Source organism: Lynx rufus, unplaced genomic scaffold (genome assembly GCF_022079265.1).
Source record: "Lynx rufus isolate CCGP_SWC_20201006 ecotype Redwood Valley unplaced genomic scaffold, mLynRuf1.p SCAF_2, whole genome shotgun sequence".
NCBI classification, from domain to species: domain Eukaryota; kingdom Metazoa; phylum Chordata; class Mammalia; order Carnivora; family Felidae; genus Lynx; species Lynx rufus.
In genome coordinates this window covers 44,944,989-44,966,074 of record NW_025814834.1, presented here as the reverse complement: position 1 = coordinate 44,966,074, position 21,086 = coordinate 44,944,989, and the positions used below count along the sequence as shown (strand labels likewise).

Here is a 21,086-nt window from a genome sequence, read left to right as displayed (position 1 = left end):
AAAGCTGAAATCAAATAGTTACAAAGCAAAAGCAGCTTGATTTGCACATAACCTTTTCTGTAAAGTTAAATATGGATGGAAGTGATGGTTCAGGGTTCCAAGATGAAAGCGCTTTCAGAAAGGCTAATCTGAAAGATTATTAGAAAAACATTTCTAATAAGATTAATCAAATCTTGGAAATAATCTTTCTTGTTTTAAAGACCACAAAGAGTGTCTACAATCTTCCTTTGAAAGTTATGTAAAGATTAATTTCATGTTTTTAAATTTTTATTTAACTTTTTGAAAAATCCTATCTTTACAGGGTTCAAAAACGAAAAAAAAATAAGAAAAGGTACAGTGAAAAAATTACTCTTAATTAGCTCCTATAAGCCTCGCCTCCCATAGGTGAAGTTACTGGTACTAATTTCTTTGTAATCTTCAGGAAAAATTATTATGTATACTCTATTTCAAAAAATGAATATAAAATAAGAGACATTGAAGCTGAGTAAAAGTAAGGATAAGAGATACTAAATTCAGACTTGTGTTGAATAAATTTTACTCTTCCTTTTTTTAGTCTGTGGGTACGTAGCAAGAATCAAGTCATATGAATGTTTATGATGTTAATACAATGTGATATTCTTTTAGCAGTAGTGATAATTATATTGGAAGTAGTTAAAGCTTTTTTAAAGAAATTCAGGTGGGAACTTATTAGTATATCTGTGCATATTATCTGTTTCAAAGGTTTGATTGCAGTCTAGGCCAATATGTATACTTTTTATTTCATATTCTAGAATGAGTCACCTTTGGTCAGGCAGTGTTAGTAGCAGTGCATTTTTTAGTTAATTGTACATCACCTGTGTGCAGCCTCCTTTTTCCTGCTATTGCAAATTGACTTCACAGTTGAGGCTTACTACTTTAATACTGAGTATCTCATCTAATCACTTCCTTCAAATAGTATATGTCAATGAAATAGGAAGAGTGACAAGATATATTTGGCTAATGTCAATCAATTACTTAATGTGCATGTAATAATATATTTTTTATTGAGGTGTTTTTGCACTGTCATCGTACTGACTAGAGTCAGATTCTTACTTGGCACATCCAGATGCTCCAACTTTGTGTGACCTAGATAGAAAACATATGGGGGTATGTGTGTGTATTTTTAGCACATGTTAAGCTTTCAGCCTTAGGGCAAAATATATGCAAAACTTCAAGAAGTGAAAAGAAAATCTCTTTTAGAAAAGAATACAGGATTGATGAAATGGTGGAGAAAACAAACTAAACTAAAAACTATTTGCTGTAGAAAATACAGTATTTAAAAATTGAGTTTCTTTAAAAACAAAGATCCTTAATTTTTAATTACCACATTTAAAAAATTTTTCATCCATTGTTTTCACAATGGGTTCTTTTTTTTGAAAATGAATTTTACTTTGCCTAAGTTGAAGTGAAGATTTAATTTGTTGGCAGACCTCTTTATCATTTATTGCTATCCCAACTGTAACTCATTTAGAAAATGCTCCTAAATTAGCCCCATTGATCTGATGCAATAATCGCCTACTGTGAAATGTTGTTCCAGAACTACTAGCCATGTTCACTTTAAGAAAAGAAATTCTACATTTAATGATTCTTATGTTTGATAGCTTTTTTAGAACCCATTTCTTCAAGTGATCTTTTTGCAATCCTGTGCACTAGCTATTTATCAGGTCAGGCAGTGAAATAACATGTTTGGATTAATCAGCAGCTAAGATTTATATCTTTAGGCATCACCTGAGGCAGCACTCTAATACAAACTAAAATAATATATTTACATTAGAAGTATTACAAGTTTTATGTGTATTCAGTGCAGGAAATTTAGAAATCTTAAAACATTAATTTTCTTGAAATATTTTCTTGACTACTTTTTAAAACATCTTTACATGTATATATCAGAGATGTAGCTTTAAAGAGAGAAACTTTTTGTGAATAAATTGTTATTGCTCAACTGTTCCTTGTTTAGAGTAACTTGTGATATGGAAAGTTTGAAGCAGGGGCACTTCATTCCCGTACATTATTCAGAACTTTACCTACTTTCTGTTATTTTGAATATTGTTCCTTAAAACACCAGCTAATAGCTGGCTTAAAATAACAGCTATAATTCAGAAGCCAGCAGGGGCACTGGGGTGGCTCAGTTGTTTAAGCGGCCCACTCTTAATGTCGGCTCAGGTCATGATCTCCCAGTTTGTGAGTTGGAGCCCTGCAACAGGCTCTGCACAGACAGCCTGCTTGGATTCTCTCTCTCCCTCTCTCTCTCTGCCCCTCCTCTGCTCTCTCTCTCTCTCAAAAATGAATAAAGAACATTAAAAAAAAAAAAGAAAGAATCCAGCAGTTCTTTGTCTTTTTACGTGCAAACATACAGGAAATGTAAAGATTGCAGTCTGGCATTTCCTCAAAAAATAGTTACCATATTACCCAGCAATTTCACTTCTAGGAACATACCCAAGAGAAATGGAAACGTATTTCACACAAAAACTTGCACATGAATGTTCATACCCACATCATTCATAATAGCCAAAAGGTAGAAAAAATCCAAACATATATCATCCAGTGAAAGGATAGTTCAAAAATATAGCCATACAATGGAATATTACTTAATCATTAAAAAAGGAAGGAGAGTGCCACCTGGATGGCTCAGTTGATTAAGTGTCTGACTCTTGATTTCAACTCAGGTCATCGTTTCATGGTTTGTGAGATTGAGCCCCATGCTGGGCTCTGCTCTGCAGTGGGTATGGAACCTGCTTAAAATTCTCTCTCCCTCTCCCCCTAATACTCCCCCCATTCCCTGTTGACACATCTCATGTGATCTAGGGAAAAATCTCACAGACATCTAAAGCCAAACATCGTGAAAGCTCCTTCAAAACAACAACAACAACAAGGGGGCACTGGTACAACCTGGATAAGCCTTGAAAATGTTACATTAAGTGAAAGAAACCACTCACAAAAAACTATGTATTGTATGATTCCATTTATATGAAAAACCCCAAGTAGGCAAATTTATAGAGACAGAAGGTAAATTAGTGATCACCTTGGGTAAAGGTGGCAGAGAATGAAGGGTGTTAATGGGTACAGGGTTTCTCTTTGGAATGATAAAATTGTTCTAAAATTAGTTGTGATAGTTGCATAACCTTGTAAATATACTGAAAACCATTGTCTTATACACTTAAAATGGGAGAATTTGTATGGTTTATGAATTGTATCTCAATAAAAGTGTAATATTTAAAAAATGAAAGAAAAATAGAGGTTCCTTTGGATTTCCTAAAGTAAATTAGTAGACAATGACTATAATTTCTTTCCTTTTTTTTTTTTAAGCCCCCACACCCAGCATGGAGCTTAACTTGGGGCTTGAACCCACTACGCTGAGTTCAAGACCTGAGCTGAGATCATGAGTCAGATGCTTAACCTAGTGAACCATCCAGGTGCCCCAAAGACTATAATTTCTAACCCATGTAGTGAGATGACAACCCACAGTCTTAATTTTTAAAAATAAAGAAGTCGTTTTCAATTCCACTCAGGTTACTTTTCTCTAGAAAAATGTATTCTACAAATGTTCATTCCTTCAACAAATTGTTTGTTGTGCCCTATTGGGTATATGACAGTGTTCTTGATACCAGGGACACCGTTACATTCCTGATTCTTCTTTTCTTCCTCTCCACATGCAGTCAGTCACCAAGTCACATTAAGTCTATTTCATGTCCTTTAGTTTATCCGTGTTCTCTTCCCCTCTTAGCAATATGTGTGGTTCTATTACCTAGACCAGTCTCAACCACAGTATTAATATTAGTAAAATACCAGAGATTGTAAATGTTTTACCTTAAAAAAAAAACTAGAGGAATAATCCTGTAAATGTCATTTTCACTAACTTGTATTCCACTTTGTTTTTTGGTAAGTGGAAGAAAAATTGTTAGCTTTACAGCTAGTGTGCCAGGAATCACACACAGTCCTCAGGGCTTAATGGGAATATTTTATGAATGTGGACTTCATCAATTTTGCATGTCCTCAGTATAAGTTGAGACACTGTGAGTTGGATTAACACAATCACATTTTTAAAAATCCATATTACTTTAGTTTCAGTTCTCAATAAATCATTGTTATAAAAGATCATTTTGATTTAAATACAGTTTACCTATTACATAAATTTAAGATATATACAGCATGTTATGGGGCACCTAGGTGGCTCAGTTGGTTGAGCATCTGACTTCGGCTCAGGTCATGATCTCACGGTCTGTGGGTTCAAGCCCCGCATCGGGCTCAGTGCTGACAGCTCAGAGCCTGGAGCCTGCTTTGGATTCTGTGTCTCCCTCTCTCTCTCTCTCTCTGCCCCTCCCCCACTTGTGCTCTGTCTGTCTCTCTCTCAAAAATAAAATGTAAAAAAAATTTTTTTTTAATTAAAAAGAAAGATGTACAGCATGTTAAATGATACATTTATATATTGTAATATAGTTACCATTGTAGCAATAATAAGTATTTCTGTCATATTACATAATTTTCTTTAGTGGTTGGGATAATTAGGTTCTGCTCTCATAACAAGTTTAATGATTATTATGCAATACTGTTGTCAGTATTTGCTATATTATGCATTAGATCTCTAGGACTTATTTACTACTTGTTGCAAGTTTGTACCTTTAAACAACATCTGTCCTATATCCCCATCCCCTAGTAACTACCGTTTTATTCTGTGATTTCTACAAGTTTGTCTTTACATTCCATATATGAATGATATCATACAGTATTTATCTTTCTTTGTCTGACTTCTCTCACTTAACATAATGTCCTTAAAATCCAAAGATCTTTTTCTGATATCTATGTGTGATCAGGCATTTTCCCAACTAGATGTGTTTCTCCAGTGACTCTGCATTGCATGTAAGATAAACTATAAACTTGCTTCCATGGTATGATAGTTCATTCAGGATCTTGCTCCTTTCTGTCCAGCTTCCATCCCCAGCAAAGGCATATTCTCTATGCTTCCATGTGTTGCATGTGCCCTTCTATCTGTCAGCATTGCCCTTCCCATGATTTGTGGATGGCCAGCTCCTTTCAGGTCTCACTGCACATGCATTTGGCTCTGTGAAGTAGACCTAGGTTTCTTCTACACTGCCTCCTCTGTGTTTTGTAATAGCGGTTTTTATAATGCATTATAATTTTTATTTATTTTTATTTAATTTACATCAAAGTTAGTTAGCGTATGGTGCAATAATGATTTCAGGAGTGGAATGCAGTGATTCACTCCCTATGTATAACACCCATTGCTCATCCCAACAAGTGTCTTCTTCTATGCCTCTTGCCCACAACCCCTCCAGCAACCCTCAGTTCTCTGTATTTAAGAGTCTCTTATGTTTTGTCCCCCTCCCTGTTTTTATATCATTTTTGCTTCCCTTCTCCTGTGTTCATCTGTTTTGTATTTAAATTCCACATATGAGTGAAGTCATATGATACTTGTCTTTGACTAATTTCGCTTAGCATAATACCCTCTAGTTCCATCCACATAGTTGCAAATGGCAAGATTTCATTCTTTTTGATTGCCGAGTGATACTCCATTTTTTTTTATTTATTTTTTTTTTTAACGTTTATTTATTTTTGAGACAGAGAGAGACAGAGCATGAACGGGGGAGGATCAGAGAGAGAGGGAGACACAGAATCCGAAACAGGCTCCAGGCTCTGAGCGGTCAGCACAGAGCCCAACGCGGGGCTCGAACTCAAGGGACCGCGAGATCGTGACCTGAGCCGAAATCGGCCGCTTAACTGACTGAGCCACCCAGGCGCCCCTACTCCATTTTATACACATATACCACATCTTCTTTATCCAGTCATCTGTTGATGGACATTTGGGCTCATTCCATACTTTGGCTATTGTTGAGAGCACTGCTACAAACATTGGGGTGCATGTGTCCCTTCGAAACAGCACACCTTTATCCTTTGGATAAATACCTAGTAGTGTAATTGCTGGGTCGTTGGGTAGTTCTAGTTCTAATTTTTTGAGGAACCTCCATACTGTTTTCCAGAATGGCTGCATCACTTTGCATTCCCACCAGCAGTGCAAAAGAGATCTTCTTTCTCTGCATCCTCACCAACATCTGTTGTTGCCAGAGTTGTTAACGTTAGCCATTCTGACAGATGTGAGGTGGTATCTCATTGTGGTTTTGATTTGTATTTCCCAGATGATGAGTGATGTTGAGCATTTTTTTTCATGTGTCTGTTAGCCATATGGATGTCTTATTTTGAACAGTGTCTGTTCATGTCTTTTGCCCATTTCTTCACTGAATTCTTTGTTTTTCAGGTGTTGAGTTTGGTAAGTTCTTTATAGATTTTGTATACTAACCTTTTATCTGATATGTCATTTGCAAATATCTTCTCGCATTCCGTTGGTTGCCTTTTAGTTTTGCTGATTGTTTCTTTCACTGTGCAGAAGCTTTTTATTTTGATGAGGTCCCAATAGTTCATTTTTGCTTTTGTTTCCCTTTCCTCCAGAGATGTGTTGAGTAAGAAGTTGCTGTGGCCGAAGTCAAAGAGGTTTTTGCCTGCTTTCTCCTCGAGGATTTTGATGACTTCCTGTTTTATTTTTAGGTCTTTCATCCATTTTGAGTTTATTTTTGTGTGTGGTGTAAGAAAATGGTCCAGGTTCATTCTGCATTTGGCTGTCCAGTTTTCCCAACACCATTTGCTGAAGAGACTGTCTTTATTCCATTGGGTATTCTTTCTGGCTTTGTCAAAGATTAGTTGGCCATATGTTTGTGGGTCCATTTCTGGGTTCTCTATTCTGTTCCATCGATCTGAGTGTCTGTTTCTGTGCCACTATATAGTGTCTTGATGATTATAGCTTTGTAATACACCTTGAAATCCAGAATTGTGATGCCTCCAGCTTTGGTTTTCTTTTTCAGGATTGCTTTGGCTATTCAGTGTCTTTTCTGGTCCCATACAAATTTTAGGATTGTTTGTTCTAGCTCTGTGAAGAATGCTGGTGTTGTTTTCATAGGGATGGCATTAAATATGTAGATCGCTTTGGGTGGTATTGACATTTTAACAATATTTGTTCTTCCAATCCATGAGCATGGAATATTTTTCCTTTGTGTGTGTGTGTGTGTCTTCTTAAGTTTCTTTTATAAGCTTTCTATAGTTTTCAGTGTATAGATTTTTCACCTCTTTGGTTAGGTTTATTTGTAGGTATTTTATGAGTTTTGGTGCAATTGTAAATGGGATCAATTCTTTGAATTCTCTTTCTGTTGCTTCATTATTGGTGTATAGAAATGCAACTGATTTCTGTGCATTGATTTTATATCCTACAACTTTGCTGAATTCATGAATCAATTCTAGCTGGGTTTTTTGGTAGAATCTTTTGGGTTTTCTGTATAGAATATCATGTCATCTGCGAAGAGTGCAAGTTTGACTTCCTCCTTGCCAGTTTGGGTATCTTTTATTCCTTTGTGTTGTCTGATTGCTGAGGCTAAGACTTCCAATACTGTGTTGAATAACAGTGGTATGAGTGGACATCCCTGTCATGTTCCTGACCTAAGGGGGAAGCTGTCAGTTTTTCCCCATTGAGGATGATATTAGCAGTGGGTCTCTCATATATGGCTTCTGTGATCTTGAGGTATGATCCTTCTGTCCCTACTTTCTTGAGGGTTTTTATCAAGAAAGGATGCTGTATTTTGTTGAATGCTTTCTCTGCATCTATTGAGAGGATCATGTGGTTCTTACTCTTTATTTTATTAACACAATATATCACATTGATTTGCGGACATTAAACCAACCTTGCATCCCAGGTATAAGTCCCACTTGATTGTGGTGAATAATTTTTTTAATGTACTGTTGGATCTGGTTAGCTAGTATCTTGTTAAGAATTTTTGCATCCATGTTCATCAGGGAAATTGGTCTGTAGTTCTCCTTTTTAGTGGGGTCCTTGTCTGGTTTTGGAATCAAGGTAATGCTGGCCTCATAGAATGAGTTTGAAGTTTTCCTTCCATTTCTATTTTCTGGAACAGCTTCAAAAGAATAGTTGTTAACTCTTCTTTAAATGTTTGGTAGAATTCCCCTGGAAAACCATCCAGCCCTGGATTTTTGTTTTTTGGGAGATATTATGCATTATAATTATTTTAATATTTTGTTTTCCTTTTATATTTTTAGCTTGTTGAGAGCCAGTTCCTTGTCCTTTCATCTTTGTATTCCCAGCTTTTAGCATGGAATCTGGTATGAAGTTAATGCTCAGTAAATATTTGCTGAAAAAATTCAAAATCAGTTTCTCTAATTAATTGGGATAAGTATATATTATATGTAATGAAATTAAAGATTAGAAATGTTCTTGTGATTCTTCATCCCATGTTTCCTGGAGCAGTGACAGTTTTAAATAGTGCAGTGTGGGGGCGCCTGGGTGGCGCAGTCGGTTAAGCGTCCGACTTCAGCCAGGTCACGATCTCGCGGTCCGTGAGTTCGAGCCCCGCGTCGGGCTCTGGGCTGATGGCTCAGAGCCTGGAGCCTGTTTCCGATTCTGTGTCTCCCTCTCTCTCTGCCCCTCCCCCGTTCATGCTCTGTCTCTCTCTGTCCCAAAAATAAATAAACGTTGAAAAAAAAAATAAAATAAAATAAATAGTGCAGTGTATTGTCCTTTAAGTATAAATGTAGTTATCAAGACATAATTTTTTGTTTAGAAATATACACATTAAACCTATACCTCAGTTTTTAATTGTTTACTATTTTTTAATACTTAGATTTCATGTAGTTTGTATATTTTTTTCTAATTCAGATCACTTCCAAAGCAATACATAATAGTGAGATGTTGAAATTTAGGATGGAACAATACCTAAATTGTCTTCCTCATTCTGTCATTTTGCTGTGCACGTTGGGCCTAATTACTGCACATCTATATTTATATGTATATTAATGAATGAAAATTATTGGAAATTTAGAAATCCTTAGGTATAAGGCTCTGTTATAAGATTAAGGTTGGTACTGACAGCTGTAGTCTGAAAAATACTGTGATATTTGGATTATAGGATAGTAGTTCCCTATCTTTTTGGATTTCATTATTCTGGTATGTTCTTTTTTGGGGGGGACCCCAATTATTTACCTTTAAGTGAATAGATTAAAAATAATTTTGGTTTGAGAATACATTAATACCCTCAAGTTAATTAGACAGTAGATAGTTATCACATAGCCATGGAGGGTAATTATACATGAAAATGCATTTCTCTTTAAGAATTCCCAATTAGGGTCTGGCATTGGCTCTAGCTTATTACTGTTTTTAACTAGAGAGGGGAGGGATGTTAGCAAAGTAAAAACAGTGAGTTTGTAGCCATAAAAGTTGGGTATAAATCATAGTTCCATGACCTGCTATCTAAGTTTCTTTGGGTAAATCAGTCAGTATCAGCTTCAGTTTCCTCATTTACGTAATGAGATAATAATACCTACATGAAATAGTTGTGAAAATTAACAGTACTTTCTATGATAGTAGTGCCAAGTAAGTTTTTCCTAAATCATAACTCCTGTTGAATTAGTATTAATAAAACCCTAGGAATAAGTTTTTCCTGTTAAATATCAGGTAGTTTGTCTTATTAAGTACTACCTGTGTTTTCCCAAGCAGGTTTGTCTTTAAGATTCTAAAAACAGTGCTTTACAGATGATAAACATCAACATGCAGAGTCAGTGCTAATTGTTATGTCCAGAAGAGCACTTTCCTTCATTACTGTCCCCTAACCTGCCAGTTAGAGGACAACATGAATCTATTTACTTCACCTTTCATTTTAGTATATATAATATTGTTGGTACTTAAAACTACCTGTGTAAATTCCTGGTCATGTTAAGGAGCTTGTTTGGCCAGTCAGAAGGTCTCTCTTTTGGTCAAGTCAAAACCTCTCTTTCTCTGTCTGTCTGTCTGTCTGTCTCTCTCTCTCTCTCAAGCCTTCTCTGCAATCAGATATTTAAATTGGTATGTTTTCACTCACAACCAGTAACTTTTCTACATTACAGGGAAAAAAAAAATAGAACAAAGAGGAACATATCAACCTCCAGTCATTGAATCTATAAACCTACCTGTGTGTGTACCCATTCTTCTTCATTGCTTCTGATTCAAGTGTGTCATATTAAGACCCACCCTTGATCCACACTTGCCTCGATTATTCCTCTGCTTTCAGTTTATAGCCAAACTGTCTAAGTGTTTATTTATTTTGATAGAGAATGAGAGAGAGTGTATGCACAAGTGGGGGGGGGGCAGAGAGAGAGAGACAGAGACAGAGAATCCCAACAGGCTCCACGCTGTCAGTGCAGAGCCTGACATGGGACTCAGTCTCTGGAGCTGTAAGATCATAACCTGAGCTGAAATCAAGAGGTGGACACTTAACCAGCTGAGCCACCCAGAAACCCTACAGCCAAACTTTCTGAAATACTATCTAGGTTCATCTCTTTTTTTTTAATGTCCTCACTTTAATCACTATCCAGCCATTGACATTTGGCTTTATTTACTCTCCTTTCCTAGAACTGATTGCTAAATCCTGTGGCCACATCTTTGCATACTCTTGACATTGGACTCTTGACATTGGTCAAATATGACTACTTCTTAAAAATTTTTCTTGTTCTGTGTACCATACTGTTTGGTAGCTCTTCCTGCCTTTGTGGCTACTCCTTTTCAGTCTGTTTTTCCTCTGCAGGTCCCTTGAATGTTAATGTTTTCTCCTAGCCCCTTTACACATTTTTCTGAGGATTTAGGAAGTGCCATGTAAATATTTGTTGAGTGAACAACTTATGACTGTATTGATGGTCTCCAGAGATTTGACTATAATTGGATCTTGTTAACTGAAGAAATTGCAATATATCATACCTGATGGTGCACTTCACAGTCAAACTTTGGTCAGTCTCTCGGGACCATGATTCTTTTAAACTACCCTACTACATATTTGCAGTGGAAAAAATCTGGGCTCGTTATTCAGCTTTTATGTCTGTGAGGTTCACTTAGCTTTGTGTAAGTGTTCTGTATATAAAAGGTAATTACAAAGATAATTTTATTTTATTTCATTTTTTTAATATGAAATTTATTGTCAGATTGGTTTCCATACAACACCCAGTGCTCATTCCAACATGTGCCTTCCTCAGTGCCCATCACCCACTTTCCCCTCCCTCCCATCAAACCTCAGTTTATTCTCAGTTTTTAAGAGTCTCTTATGGTTTGCCTCCATCCCTCGCTAACTTTTTTTTTCCCCTTCCCCTCCCCCATGGTCTTCTGTTAAGTTTCTCAGGATCCACATAAGAGTGAAAACATGGTATCTATCTTTCTCTGTATGACTTATTTCACTTAGCATAATACTCTCCAGTTCCATCCACGTTGCTACAAAAGGCCATATTTCATTCTTTCTCATTGCCAAATAGTATTCCATTGTATATATAAACCACAACTTCTTTATCCATTCATCAGTTGACATTTAGGCTCTTCCCATAATTTGCCTATTGTTGAAAGTGCTGCTATAAACATTGGGGTACAAGTGCCCCTATGCATCAGCACTCCTGTATGCCTTGGGTAAATTTCTAGCAGTATTATTGCTGGGTCATAGAGTAGATCTATTTTTAATTTTTTGAGGAACCTCCACACTGTTTTCCAGAGTGGCTGCACCAATTTGCATTCCCACCAACAGTGCAAGAAGGTTCCCATTTCTCCACATCCTCGCCAACATCTGTAGTCTCCTGATTTGTTCATTTTAGCCACTTTAACTGACATGAGGTGGTATCTCAATGTGGTTTTGATTTGTATTTCCCTGATGAGGAGTGACATTGAGCATCTGTTCTTGTGCCTGTTGGCCATCTGGATGTCTTCTTTAGAGAAGTGTCTATTCATGTTTTCTGCCCATTTCTTCACTGGGTTATTTGGTTTTGGGGTGTGGAGTTTGGTGAGTTCCTTATAGATTTTCGATACTAGCCCTTTGTCCAATATGTCATTTGCAAATATCTTTTCCCATTCCATTGGTTGCCTTTTAGTTTTGTTGGTTGTTTCTTTTGCTGTGCAGAAGCTTTTTATTTTCATGAGGTCTCAATAGTTCATTTTTGGTATTAAGTCCCTTGCCTTTGGAGATGTGTCAAGTAAGAAATTGCCGCGGCTGAGGTCAGAGAGGGTTTTTCCTGCTTTTGATGGTTTTTGATGGTTTCCTCTAGGGTTTTGATGGTTTCCTGTCTCACATTCAGGTCCTTTATCCATTTTGAGTTTATTTTGTGAATGGTGTAAGAAAGTGATCTAGTTTCATCCTTCTGCATGTTGCTGTCCAGTTCTCCCAGCACCATTTGTTAAAGAGATTGTCTTTTTTTCCATTGGATATTCTTTCCTGCTTTGTCAAAGATTAGTTGTCCATACTTTTGTGGGTTCATTTCTGGAGTCTTTGTTCTATTCCATTGGTCTATGTGTCTATTTTTGTGCCAGTACCATGCTGTCTTGATGATTACAGCTTTGTGGTAGAGGCTAAAGCCTGGGATTGTGATGCCTCCCGCTTTGGTGGTCTTCTTCAATATTCCTTTGGCTATTCGGGGTCTTTTGTGGTTCCATACAAATTTTAGGACTGCTTGGGGCGCCTGGGTGGCTCAGTCGGTTAAGCGTCCGACTTCAGCTCAGGTCACGATCTCACGGTCCGTGAGTTCGAGCCCCGCGTCAGGCTCTGGGCTGATGGCTCAGAGCCTGGAGCCTGCTTCCGATTCTGTGTCTCCCTCTCTCTCTGACCCTTCCCCGTTCATGCTCTGTCTCGCTCTGTCTCTCTCTGTCTCAAAAATAAATAAACGTTAAAAAAAAAAATTTAGGACTGCTTGTTCCAGCCTCGAGAAGAATGCTGGTGCAATTTTGATAGGGATTGCATTGAACATGTAGATTGCTTTGGGTAGTATTGACATTTTAACAATATTATTCTTCCAATCCATGAGCACAGACTGTTTTTCCATTTCTTTGTATCTTCTTCAGTTTTCTTCATAAGCTTTCGATAGTTTTCAGCATACAGATCTTTTACCTCTTTGGTTAGGTTTATTCCCGGGTAGTTTATGCTTCTTGGTGCAATTGTGAATGGGATCAGTTTCTTTATTTGTCTTTCTGTTGCTTCATTATTAGTGTATAAGAATGCAACTGATTTCTGTACGTTAATTTTGTATCCTGCAACTTTGCTGAATTCATGTATCAGTTCTAGCAGACTTTTGGTGGAGTCTGTCAGGTTTTCCATGTATAATATCATGTCATCTGCAAAAAGTGAAAGCTTGACTTCATCTTTGCCAAATTTGATGCCTTTGATTTCATTTTGTTGTCTGATTGCTGATGCTGGAATTTCCAACACTACATTAAACAACAGCGGTGAGAGTGGACATCCCTGTCATGTTCCTGATCTCAGGGGAGAAGTTCTCAGTTTTTCCCCATTGAGGATGATATTAGCTGTGGGCTTTTCATTAGAAAGGGAAGGAAAACTTCCAGGCTTATTTTATGAAGCCAGCATTAGTTTGATTCCCAAACCAGACAGAGACCCAGCAAAAAAAGAGAACTATAGGCCAATATCCCTGATGAATATGGATGCAAAAATTCTCAACAAGATGCTAGCAAATCGAATTCAACAGCATATAAAAAAATTATTCACCGTGATCAAGTGGGATTCATTCCTGGGCTGCAGGGCTAGTTCAATATTTGCAAATCAACCAATGTGATACATCACATTAATAAAAGAAAAGATAAGAACCATATGATCCTGTCAATCGATGCAGAAAAAGCATTTGACAAAATTCAGCATCCTTTCTTAATAAAAACCCTGGAGAAAGTCGGGATAGAAGTAACATAGAAAGATAATTTTATTTTATTTTTTTTTTATTAAAAAAAAATTTTTTTTAACATTTATTCTTGAGACAGAGACAGAGCGTGAACAGGGGAGGGGCAGAGAGAGAGGGAGACCCAGAATCTGAAACAGCCACCCAGCTCTGAGCTGTCAGCACAGAGCCCGACGTGGGGCTCAAACCCACAAACTGTGAGATCATGACCTGAGCTGAAGTTGGACGCTTAACCGACTGAGCCACCCAGGCGCCCCAAAGATAATTTTAAAGAGCATGCATTATCTCAAATTTTTATATGTTTATTTACAGAAATCATTTAGCTTAACAATTTAAATGTACTTTGAATTATATATTCTAAAGTTTAGGATTAGGTACTGGCCTTTGTGTTTGCCTACATTGTATATTTTCATCTTTCAACAATTCTGGGAGATAAATATTGTTAGTCATCTTGTAGAGAGAACACCGAGGTTAGGGGAAGTTAAATAGATTTTATGCTGTAACATATACAGTTGCTAAAATTCAGAACCAGAGTTCTGACTGACTGTATAGCCCATGCTTCTCTTCTAAATGATATTGAAAATACAAGCTGGGGATGAATGCTAAATACAGAAATAAATGGTGTAGTACTTGAGTTTAGTAAATCTAAATTGTATTCAAAGTTATCTGTGTCTTTTGTCCTTAGGCGGTTATTTGGCAGAAAACTAGAGTATCTGATCATAAGATGGCTCTCATGTCTGTTCTGGGGACTGCTGTTATGGGCAACATGGAATCCTTTCAGTACCACTGTGAAGAATCTCAGGTATACAACAAAGTGTTCTTTAATAATTCTGGTTTAACAATGAAACTCAATTATTTTTCTTCTGGGGAGTTGAGGTGGCAATAAGTTCTTGTAACATTTTACTTAAATATATGTATAGGTAAAAAAAGAACATAACATTTACAGCTTATGTTTAACCCTCTCTCCCTATCCCTACTTCCTGTTTTTATCTTTGTATTTGTTTTTAATTTTAAGCATTGTGGTTACATTATTTTTTTTTATAATGATTTTCAATTGAGTATCTTATCTGTTTACATTTCAGTATTAAAGAAGAGTTGAGTTCTCTTACCTTTGTTTTCCCTTTCCTATTCTAAATAGATTCTGCATCTTTCTTTTCTTGATCTCTAGCTTCAGACAGTGCTTTTTGAGTTCCTATAATGTTAGATGAGGTTATGAACACTCCAACTCTTACTTGCTCTTCCCTCTCTCAATTGTGTCCACTCTACTTTTATGTTGTCAAGCAATTTGTTTTCTTTTATAACCATTTTTAACTTTTCCTTCTTTTGTTTGAAAATTGATTCTAAAAGTTGAAAACTTATATGGAGTATATTACTATGGCTACAAATAATTTACATTGTAAAGCCTAGTATTGTTCTAGGATCACATTTCTTAAGAATCCACGTTATGTGTCCATGCCATACAAATGAGACTATTTCTATTGTCCCAATTAAATAGAATATCCTTTCTTGTCCTATTTATTGCTCAAAATGTCATGTTTTTCTTTGCTTTATCTGTGAACTCTTATATAGTTTCTTGCTTTTTCTGGAGTTTCTAAGATCTGGGTTTTTTCCCTTTTTTAAGTGAAGAAACTTTTCTTTGTCTTGTCAGCAATAAAAGCCAGCACTTTTACTTACTCCAACTATAGCTAGAGTTCCATTTTTTTTTTTTTTAAATAATTAGATTTAGAACCCAATTTCTTATTTGGACTGATCGCATATCAGGCATTCTGCACAGATCTTATCCTGGAATGGAATTTTTTTTCATAGGAGTACTAGTTGTTTCCACTATTTCTTATATCCCATGCTTTTTTCTTTCTTAGTCTTTGTTATCATTTTTCTCATATACATCTTTAGTTAACTTCCACAGAAAGGGGATATGAGAGGTAGACTTTTATATACAAGAATGACTTTATTTTGTACTTCTCTTGATAGTCTGGTAGAGGTAGAATTCTAGGTTGAAAATACGGTTTTTTTTATTTTTTTTTTCAATATATGAAGTTTATTGTCAAATTGGTTTCCATAACACCCAGTGTTCATCCCAAAAGGTGCCCTCCTCAATACCCATCACCCACCCTCCCCTCCCTCCCACCCCCCATCAACCCTCAGTTTGTTCTCAGTTTTTAAGAGTCTCTTATGCTTTGGCTCTCTTCCACTCTAACCTCTTTATTTTTTTTTTCCTTCCCCTCCCCCATGGGTTTCTGTTAAGTTTCTCAGGATCCACATAAGAGTGAAACCATATGGTATCTGTCTTTCTCTGTATGGCTTATTTCACTTAGCATAACACTCTCCAGTTCCATCCATGTTGCTACAAAGGGCCATATTTCGTTCTTTCTCATTGCCACGTAGTACTCCATTGTGTATATAAACCACAATTTCTTTATCCATTCATGAGTTGATGGAAATTTAGGCTCTTTCCATAATTTGGCTATTGTTGAGAGTGCTGTTATAAACATTGGGGTACAAGTGCCCCTATGCATCAGCACTCCTGTATCCCTTGGGTACATTCCTAGCAGTGCTATTGCTGGGTCATAGGGTAGGTCTATTTTTAATTTTTTGAGGAACCTCCACACTGTTTTCCAGAGTGGCTGCACCAATTTGCATTCCCACCAACAGTGCAAGAGGGTTCCCGTTTCTCCACATCCTCGCCAGCATCTATAGTCCCCTGATATGTTCATTTTGGCCACTCTGACTGGCGTGAGGTGATATCTGAGTGTGGTTTTGATTTGTATTTCCCTGATGAGGAGTGACGTTGAGCATCTTTTCATGTGCCTGTTGGCCATCCGGATGTCTTCTTTAGAGAAGTGTCTATTCATGTTTTCTGCCCATTTCTTCACTGGGTTATTTGTTTTTCGGGTGTGGAGTTTGGTGAGCTCTTTATAGATTTTGGATACTAGCCCTTTGTCCAATAGGTCATTTGCGAATATCTTTTCCCATTCCATTGGTTGCCTTTTAGTTTTGTTGGTTGTTTCCTTTGCTGTGCAGAAGCTTTTTATTTTCACAAGGTCCCAGTAATTCACTTTTGCTTTTAATTCCCTTGCCTTTGGGGATGTGTCGAGTAAGAGATTGCTACGGCTGAGGTCAGAGAGGTCTTTTCCTGCTTTCTCCTCTAGGGTTTTGATGGTTTCCTGTCTCACATTCAGGTCCTTCATCCATTTTGAGTTTATTTTTGTGAATGGTGTCAGAAAGTGGTCTAGTTTCAGTCTTCTGCATGTTGCTGTCCAGTTCTCCCAGCACCATTTGTTAAAGAGACTGTCTTTTTTCCATTGCAATTCTTTCCTGCTTTGTCAAAGATTAGTTGGCCATACGTTTGTGGGTCTAGTTCTGGGGTTTCTATTCTATTCCGTTGGTCTATGTGTCTGTTTTTGTGCCAATACCATGCTGTCTTGATGATTACAGCTTTGTAGTAGAGGCTAAAGTCTGGGATTGTGATGCCTCCTGCTTTGGTCTTCAAAATTCCTTTGGCTATTCGGGGCCTTTTGTGGTTCCATATGAATTTTAGGATTGCTTGTTCTAGTTGCGAGAAGAATGCTGGTGCAATTTTGATTGGGATTGCATTGAATGTGTAGATAGCTTTGGGTGGTATTGACATTTTGACAATATTTATTCTTCCAATCCATGAGCACGGAATGTCTTTCCATTTCTTTATATCTTCTTCAATTTCCTTCATAAGCTTTCTATAGTTTTCAGCATACAGATCTTTTACATCTTTGGTTACATTTATTCCTAGGTATTTTATGCTTCTTGGTGCAATTGTGAATGGATCAGTTTCTTTCTTTTTTTTTTTTTTTAATTTTTTTTAATTTTTTTTTAATTTATTTTTGAGACAGAGAGAGACAGAGCATGAACGGGGGAGGGGCAGAGAGAGAGGGAGACACAGAATCTGAAGCAGGCTCCAGGCTCTGAGCCATCAGCCCAGAGCCCGACGCAGGGCTCGAACTCACGGACCGCGAGATCGTGACCTGAGCTGAAGTCGGACGCTTAACCGACTGAGCCACTCAGGCGCCCCGGGATCAATTTCTTTATTTGTCTTTCTGTTGCCTCATTATTAGTGTATAAGAATGCAACTGATTTCTGTACATTGATTTTGTATCCTGTAACTTTGCTAAATTCATGTATCAGTTCTAGCAGAGAAAATAAGTTTAAAGGCATTTAATGTCTTTGACCATTCACTGTGGCTGATGGGAAGATGTATGCATTCCAATTCTTTCTTTCTAGCTGATCTGTATTTTTTTTTTTCTGAACGTTTTTTAGGATTTTTGTGTTCAGTTTTTTAAGCATGTCTATAGATGTGTCTTTTATTACTCATTTGCTTTTTATGCTGAACACTTGGTTTGAGACTTCTTGAGTCTGAATAGTCATATATCTTTTTCAGCTCTGGGTTATATACTTCTAGCTGTCATAACTTTGATCATTTTTCTCTTTTTTTTGAGAGACAGAGCATGAGTGGGGGAGGGGCAGAGAGAGAGAGGGAGACACAGAATCCGAAGCAGGCTCCAGGCTCTGAGCTCTCAGCACAGAGCCTGACACGGGGCTCAAACCACAAACTGTGAGATTGTGACCTGACCCGAAGTCAGATGCTGAACCGACTGAGCCACCCAGGCACCTCAATAATTTTTCTCTTTTAATTAAACTCCTTATTATTGATTTAGGACTTCCTCTTATTTTTCTCTTACTATTTTTCTCAGGTTTTCATCTTTTTTCTGTAAGTTTTTGGAGATGTCTGACCCTCTTTTGCCCCTTCTGAATATTTTGAAACCTTTATGTTTAATTTCCAAGAGCATTTTTAAATTTACCGCTTTTTCACAACTTCTTACTGTTTTGTGGATACAAAATCTTGAATCTTTAGAGATGCTAAGTTTTGTTTCTATTTTAAAGTTGTTTCTTAAACTATCTATTGCTTAGGAGGTCAATTTTGCTTTGCTTTTCAGGTCTTTTACCTCCAAGCCATCTTTTTGTGTGAATAAGAAATCTAATTGGGAACTCAGTGTTTGTGGCTAGACTTATTGACTATTAGGCTTTACTTGACTATTAATTAATCAAGATCCTGTTCCTGTTCCCAGACTCTGGGGGAGTCACAAATACCATCATGGGGTGGGGGCTTAGCACACTGCACTCATACTCACTGTTCTAGTTCTCAGGAAATTCATTTCATATCTTTCCCTTCCCTGCCCCCTCCATTCCCTTTCTTCTTCTTTTTCTTTTTTTTTTTCCTTTCTAGCACAAAATTAGATCAATTGTCCTTATTCAGTCTCTTTATAGAAGAGTCTATAATTATTCTTATTCAGTTTATTTACAGAGGAGTCTGTAAAATAGAATCTGTTTGTTTTTGCTGCTCTGTTGACCTTAAACCTGAAGGCTGTCTGTTGTGCTGGGCAGTTGGTTTCTCTGTTCTGTTCTTTCTTTTTTCATAATTTGTTGAAATCTCTTTTCTACTACTAGTTCTTCTCTTTTTCTTGCAGTATTGAGTTCTTAATTATTATCATTTTATTAGCCTTAGGTGGGAGTTTATACTCAGTTAATGTTCTCTGCCTGAAGAACAATTCAGGCCATCCTTACTGGCCAGCTATAGTACCTGGAGCATGGCCATGATCTGACATGTGTCCTGTTTTTCAGAGCTCCCTTAATAGTTGTTCAGTGGTTTCAATATAACCTAGTGCCGCCTTAGTCTGGTTATGGTGGCTGACTTGGGATAGTAAAGGTACTGTCTTGGGCTAGTAAATTCCCCTGTGTTCCTCGTGGCTTCGTGGGACTTTGTTGTTGACACTGGTAACCCAGGAAGCTTATGACAGGAGATCCAGACTCCAGGTCTTTGGTATTGTGCTCTAGAGATTCTAGCTGCCATAGTTTGGTCTGAAGACCAGCAGCATTGGCGTTACTTGTATGCTTGTTAGAAGTGAAGGATCTCTGGCCTCGTCCCAGAATACTGAATCAGGATATGCATTTTAACAAGGTTCCCAGGTGCACATTCAAGTATGAAAAACAGATTTAGACCTTGGTCAGTTATGATTTCATGTGTGATTGGAACTATCCCCTTAGTTTTGCAATTGAGAATTTTTTCCCGTGATCTGTATTGAGATGTGTTGCCATATCTGTGCTTGCCCATTGTTTTTTTTAATTTTCTCTTTTTTTTAATTCTCTCTTTTTTTTTTTTAAAGTTTATTTATTCTTGAGAGATAGAGAGAGACAGAGCATGAGCAGGGGAGGGGCAGAGTGAGAGGAGGAGACACAGAATCCAAAGTAAGCCCCAGGCTCTGAGCTGTCAGCACAGAGTCGACGCCGGGCTCGAACCCACGAACCGTGAGATCATGACCTGAGCCAAAGTCAGACGCTTAACTGACTGAGCCACCCAGGAGCCCCTTAATTTTCTTTTGAGATAGAATTGTGTGAGGACTGCTGGTAATCCATCTTGGATATCAAAACTTTTGCTACACCTTCATGTGATTATTCTTGCATGGAGGAATAGGGTAATTTACAAAGCATGTGTTGCTGAATCGTTCCAGTTCGATGAGTTGTCAGAATAATAACGTTTTAAGTGTGTCTCTAGTGAGTGATCATCTAACCAAATCCCTGTTCTATTTGTGTACTGCGTATTTAAATAGGTGCTATATTTATGTTGCCAGTAGCCACCCATCACTACTCCATGCTTCCTGGACTTGTAAGGAGGGTTGTCCTATATCAGAGTTTCTTTGACCTCTTCTCATTCCTGCCCAAAAGCAATCTTAAGTTGCTTGTCAACTGCTAATAGTTGTCCCCCCTCACCTCACTTCTATCCCATTACATACCTTCAAGTTGTGACACTTGCCACCAAGGCCCCTTCACTGTACTGGGATGGCAAACACATTGGTCATTGGGAACCTTGAGTATAGAGAATCTTTATATATCTCTTCCTTCAATGTTGAAGGTCCGTTTCTTAACTACAGCCACTCCATGTTGTACAGTCTCTTAATTATGGGTGGTGATCCCAGCTATACTGCTGCTGTGGTAGCATTTATTAGGAGTTTCCCAGTGTGGCTTTGTTGGCTTAAGGGAACTCCTAAAGCTTTATTTTGTTTCATGTTTGTTTTTTGGCATCTGTCTTCTCTGGATATTTTTTATCTCTGCATTATTCCATGCCAAGTTCTTGGTGAATTCCTCAGTGCTGTCTGATTTTTATTCCCAAATCTGTGTATTTCCAGGATTTAGAATTTATTCATTCTCCTCTTCTCTTTTAAACTTAATTATAACTGTGGGGTTCCTGGGTGGCTCAGTCGGTTGAGCATCTGACTTCGGCTCAG

The 21,086-nt window shown here is 37.4% G+C and overlaps 1 protein-coding gene across 1 annotated transcript in view; it reads left to right on the top strand.

Moving 5' to 3' along the window:
- The window catches only part of PMS1 (PMS1 homolog 1, mismatch repair system component), a 98,890-nt gene that overhangs the window by 52,917 nt on the left and 24,887 nt on the right, over window positions 1-21,086 (top strand). Inside the window, exon 8 of the mRNA XM_047084289.1 lies at window positions 14,459-14,575. Within this exon, the coding sequence (XP_046940245.1) occupies window positions 14,459-14,575 (117 nt within the window). The remainder of the gene's footprint in view (window positions 1-14,458; window positions 14,576-21,086) is intronic.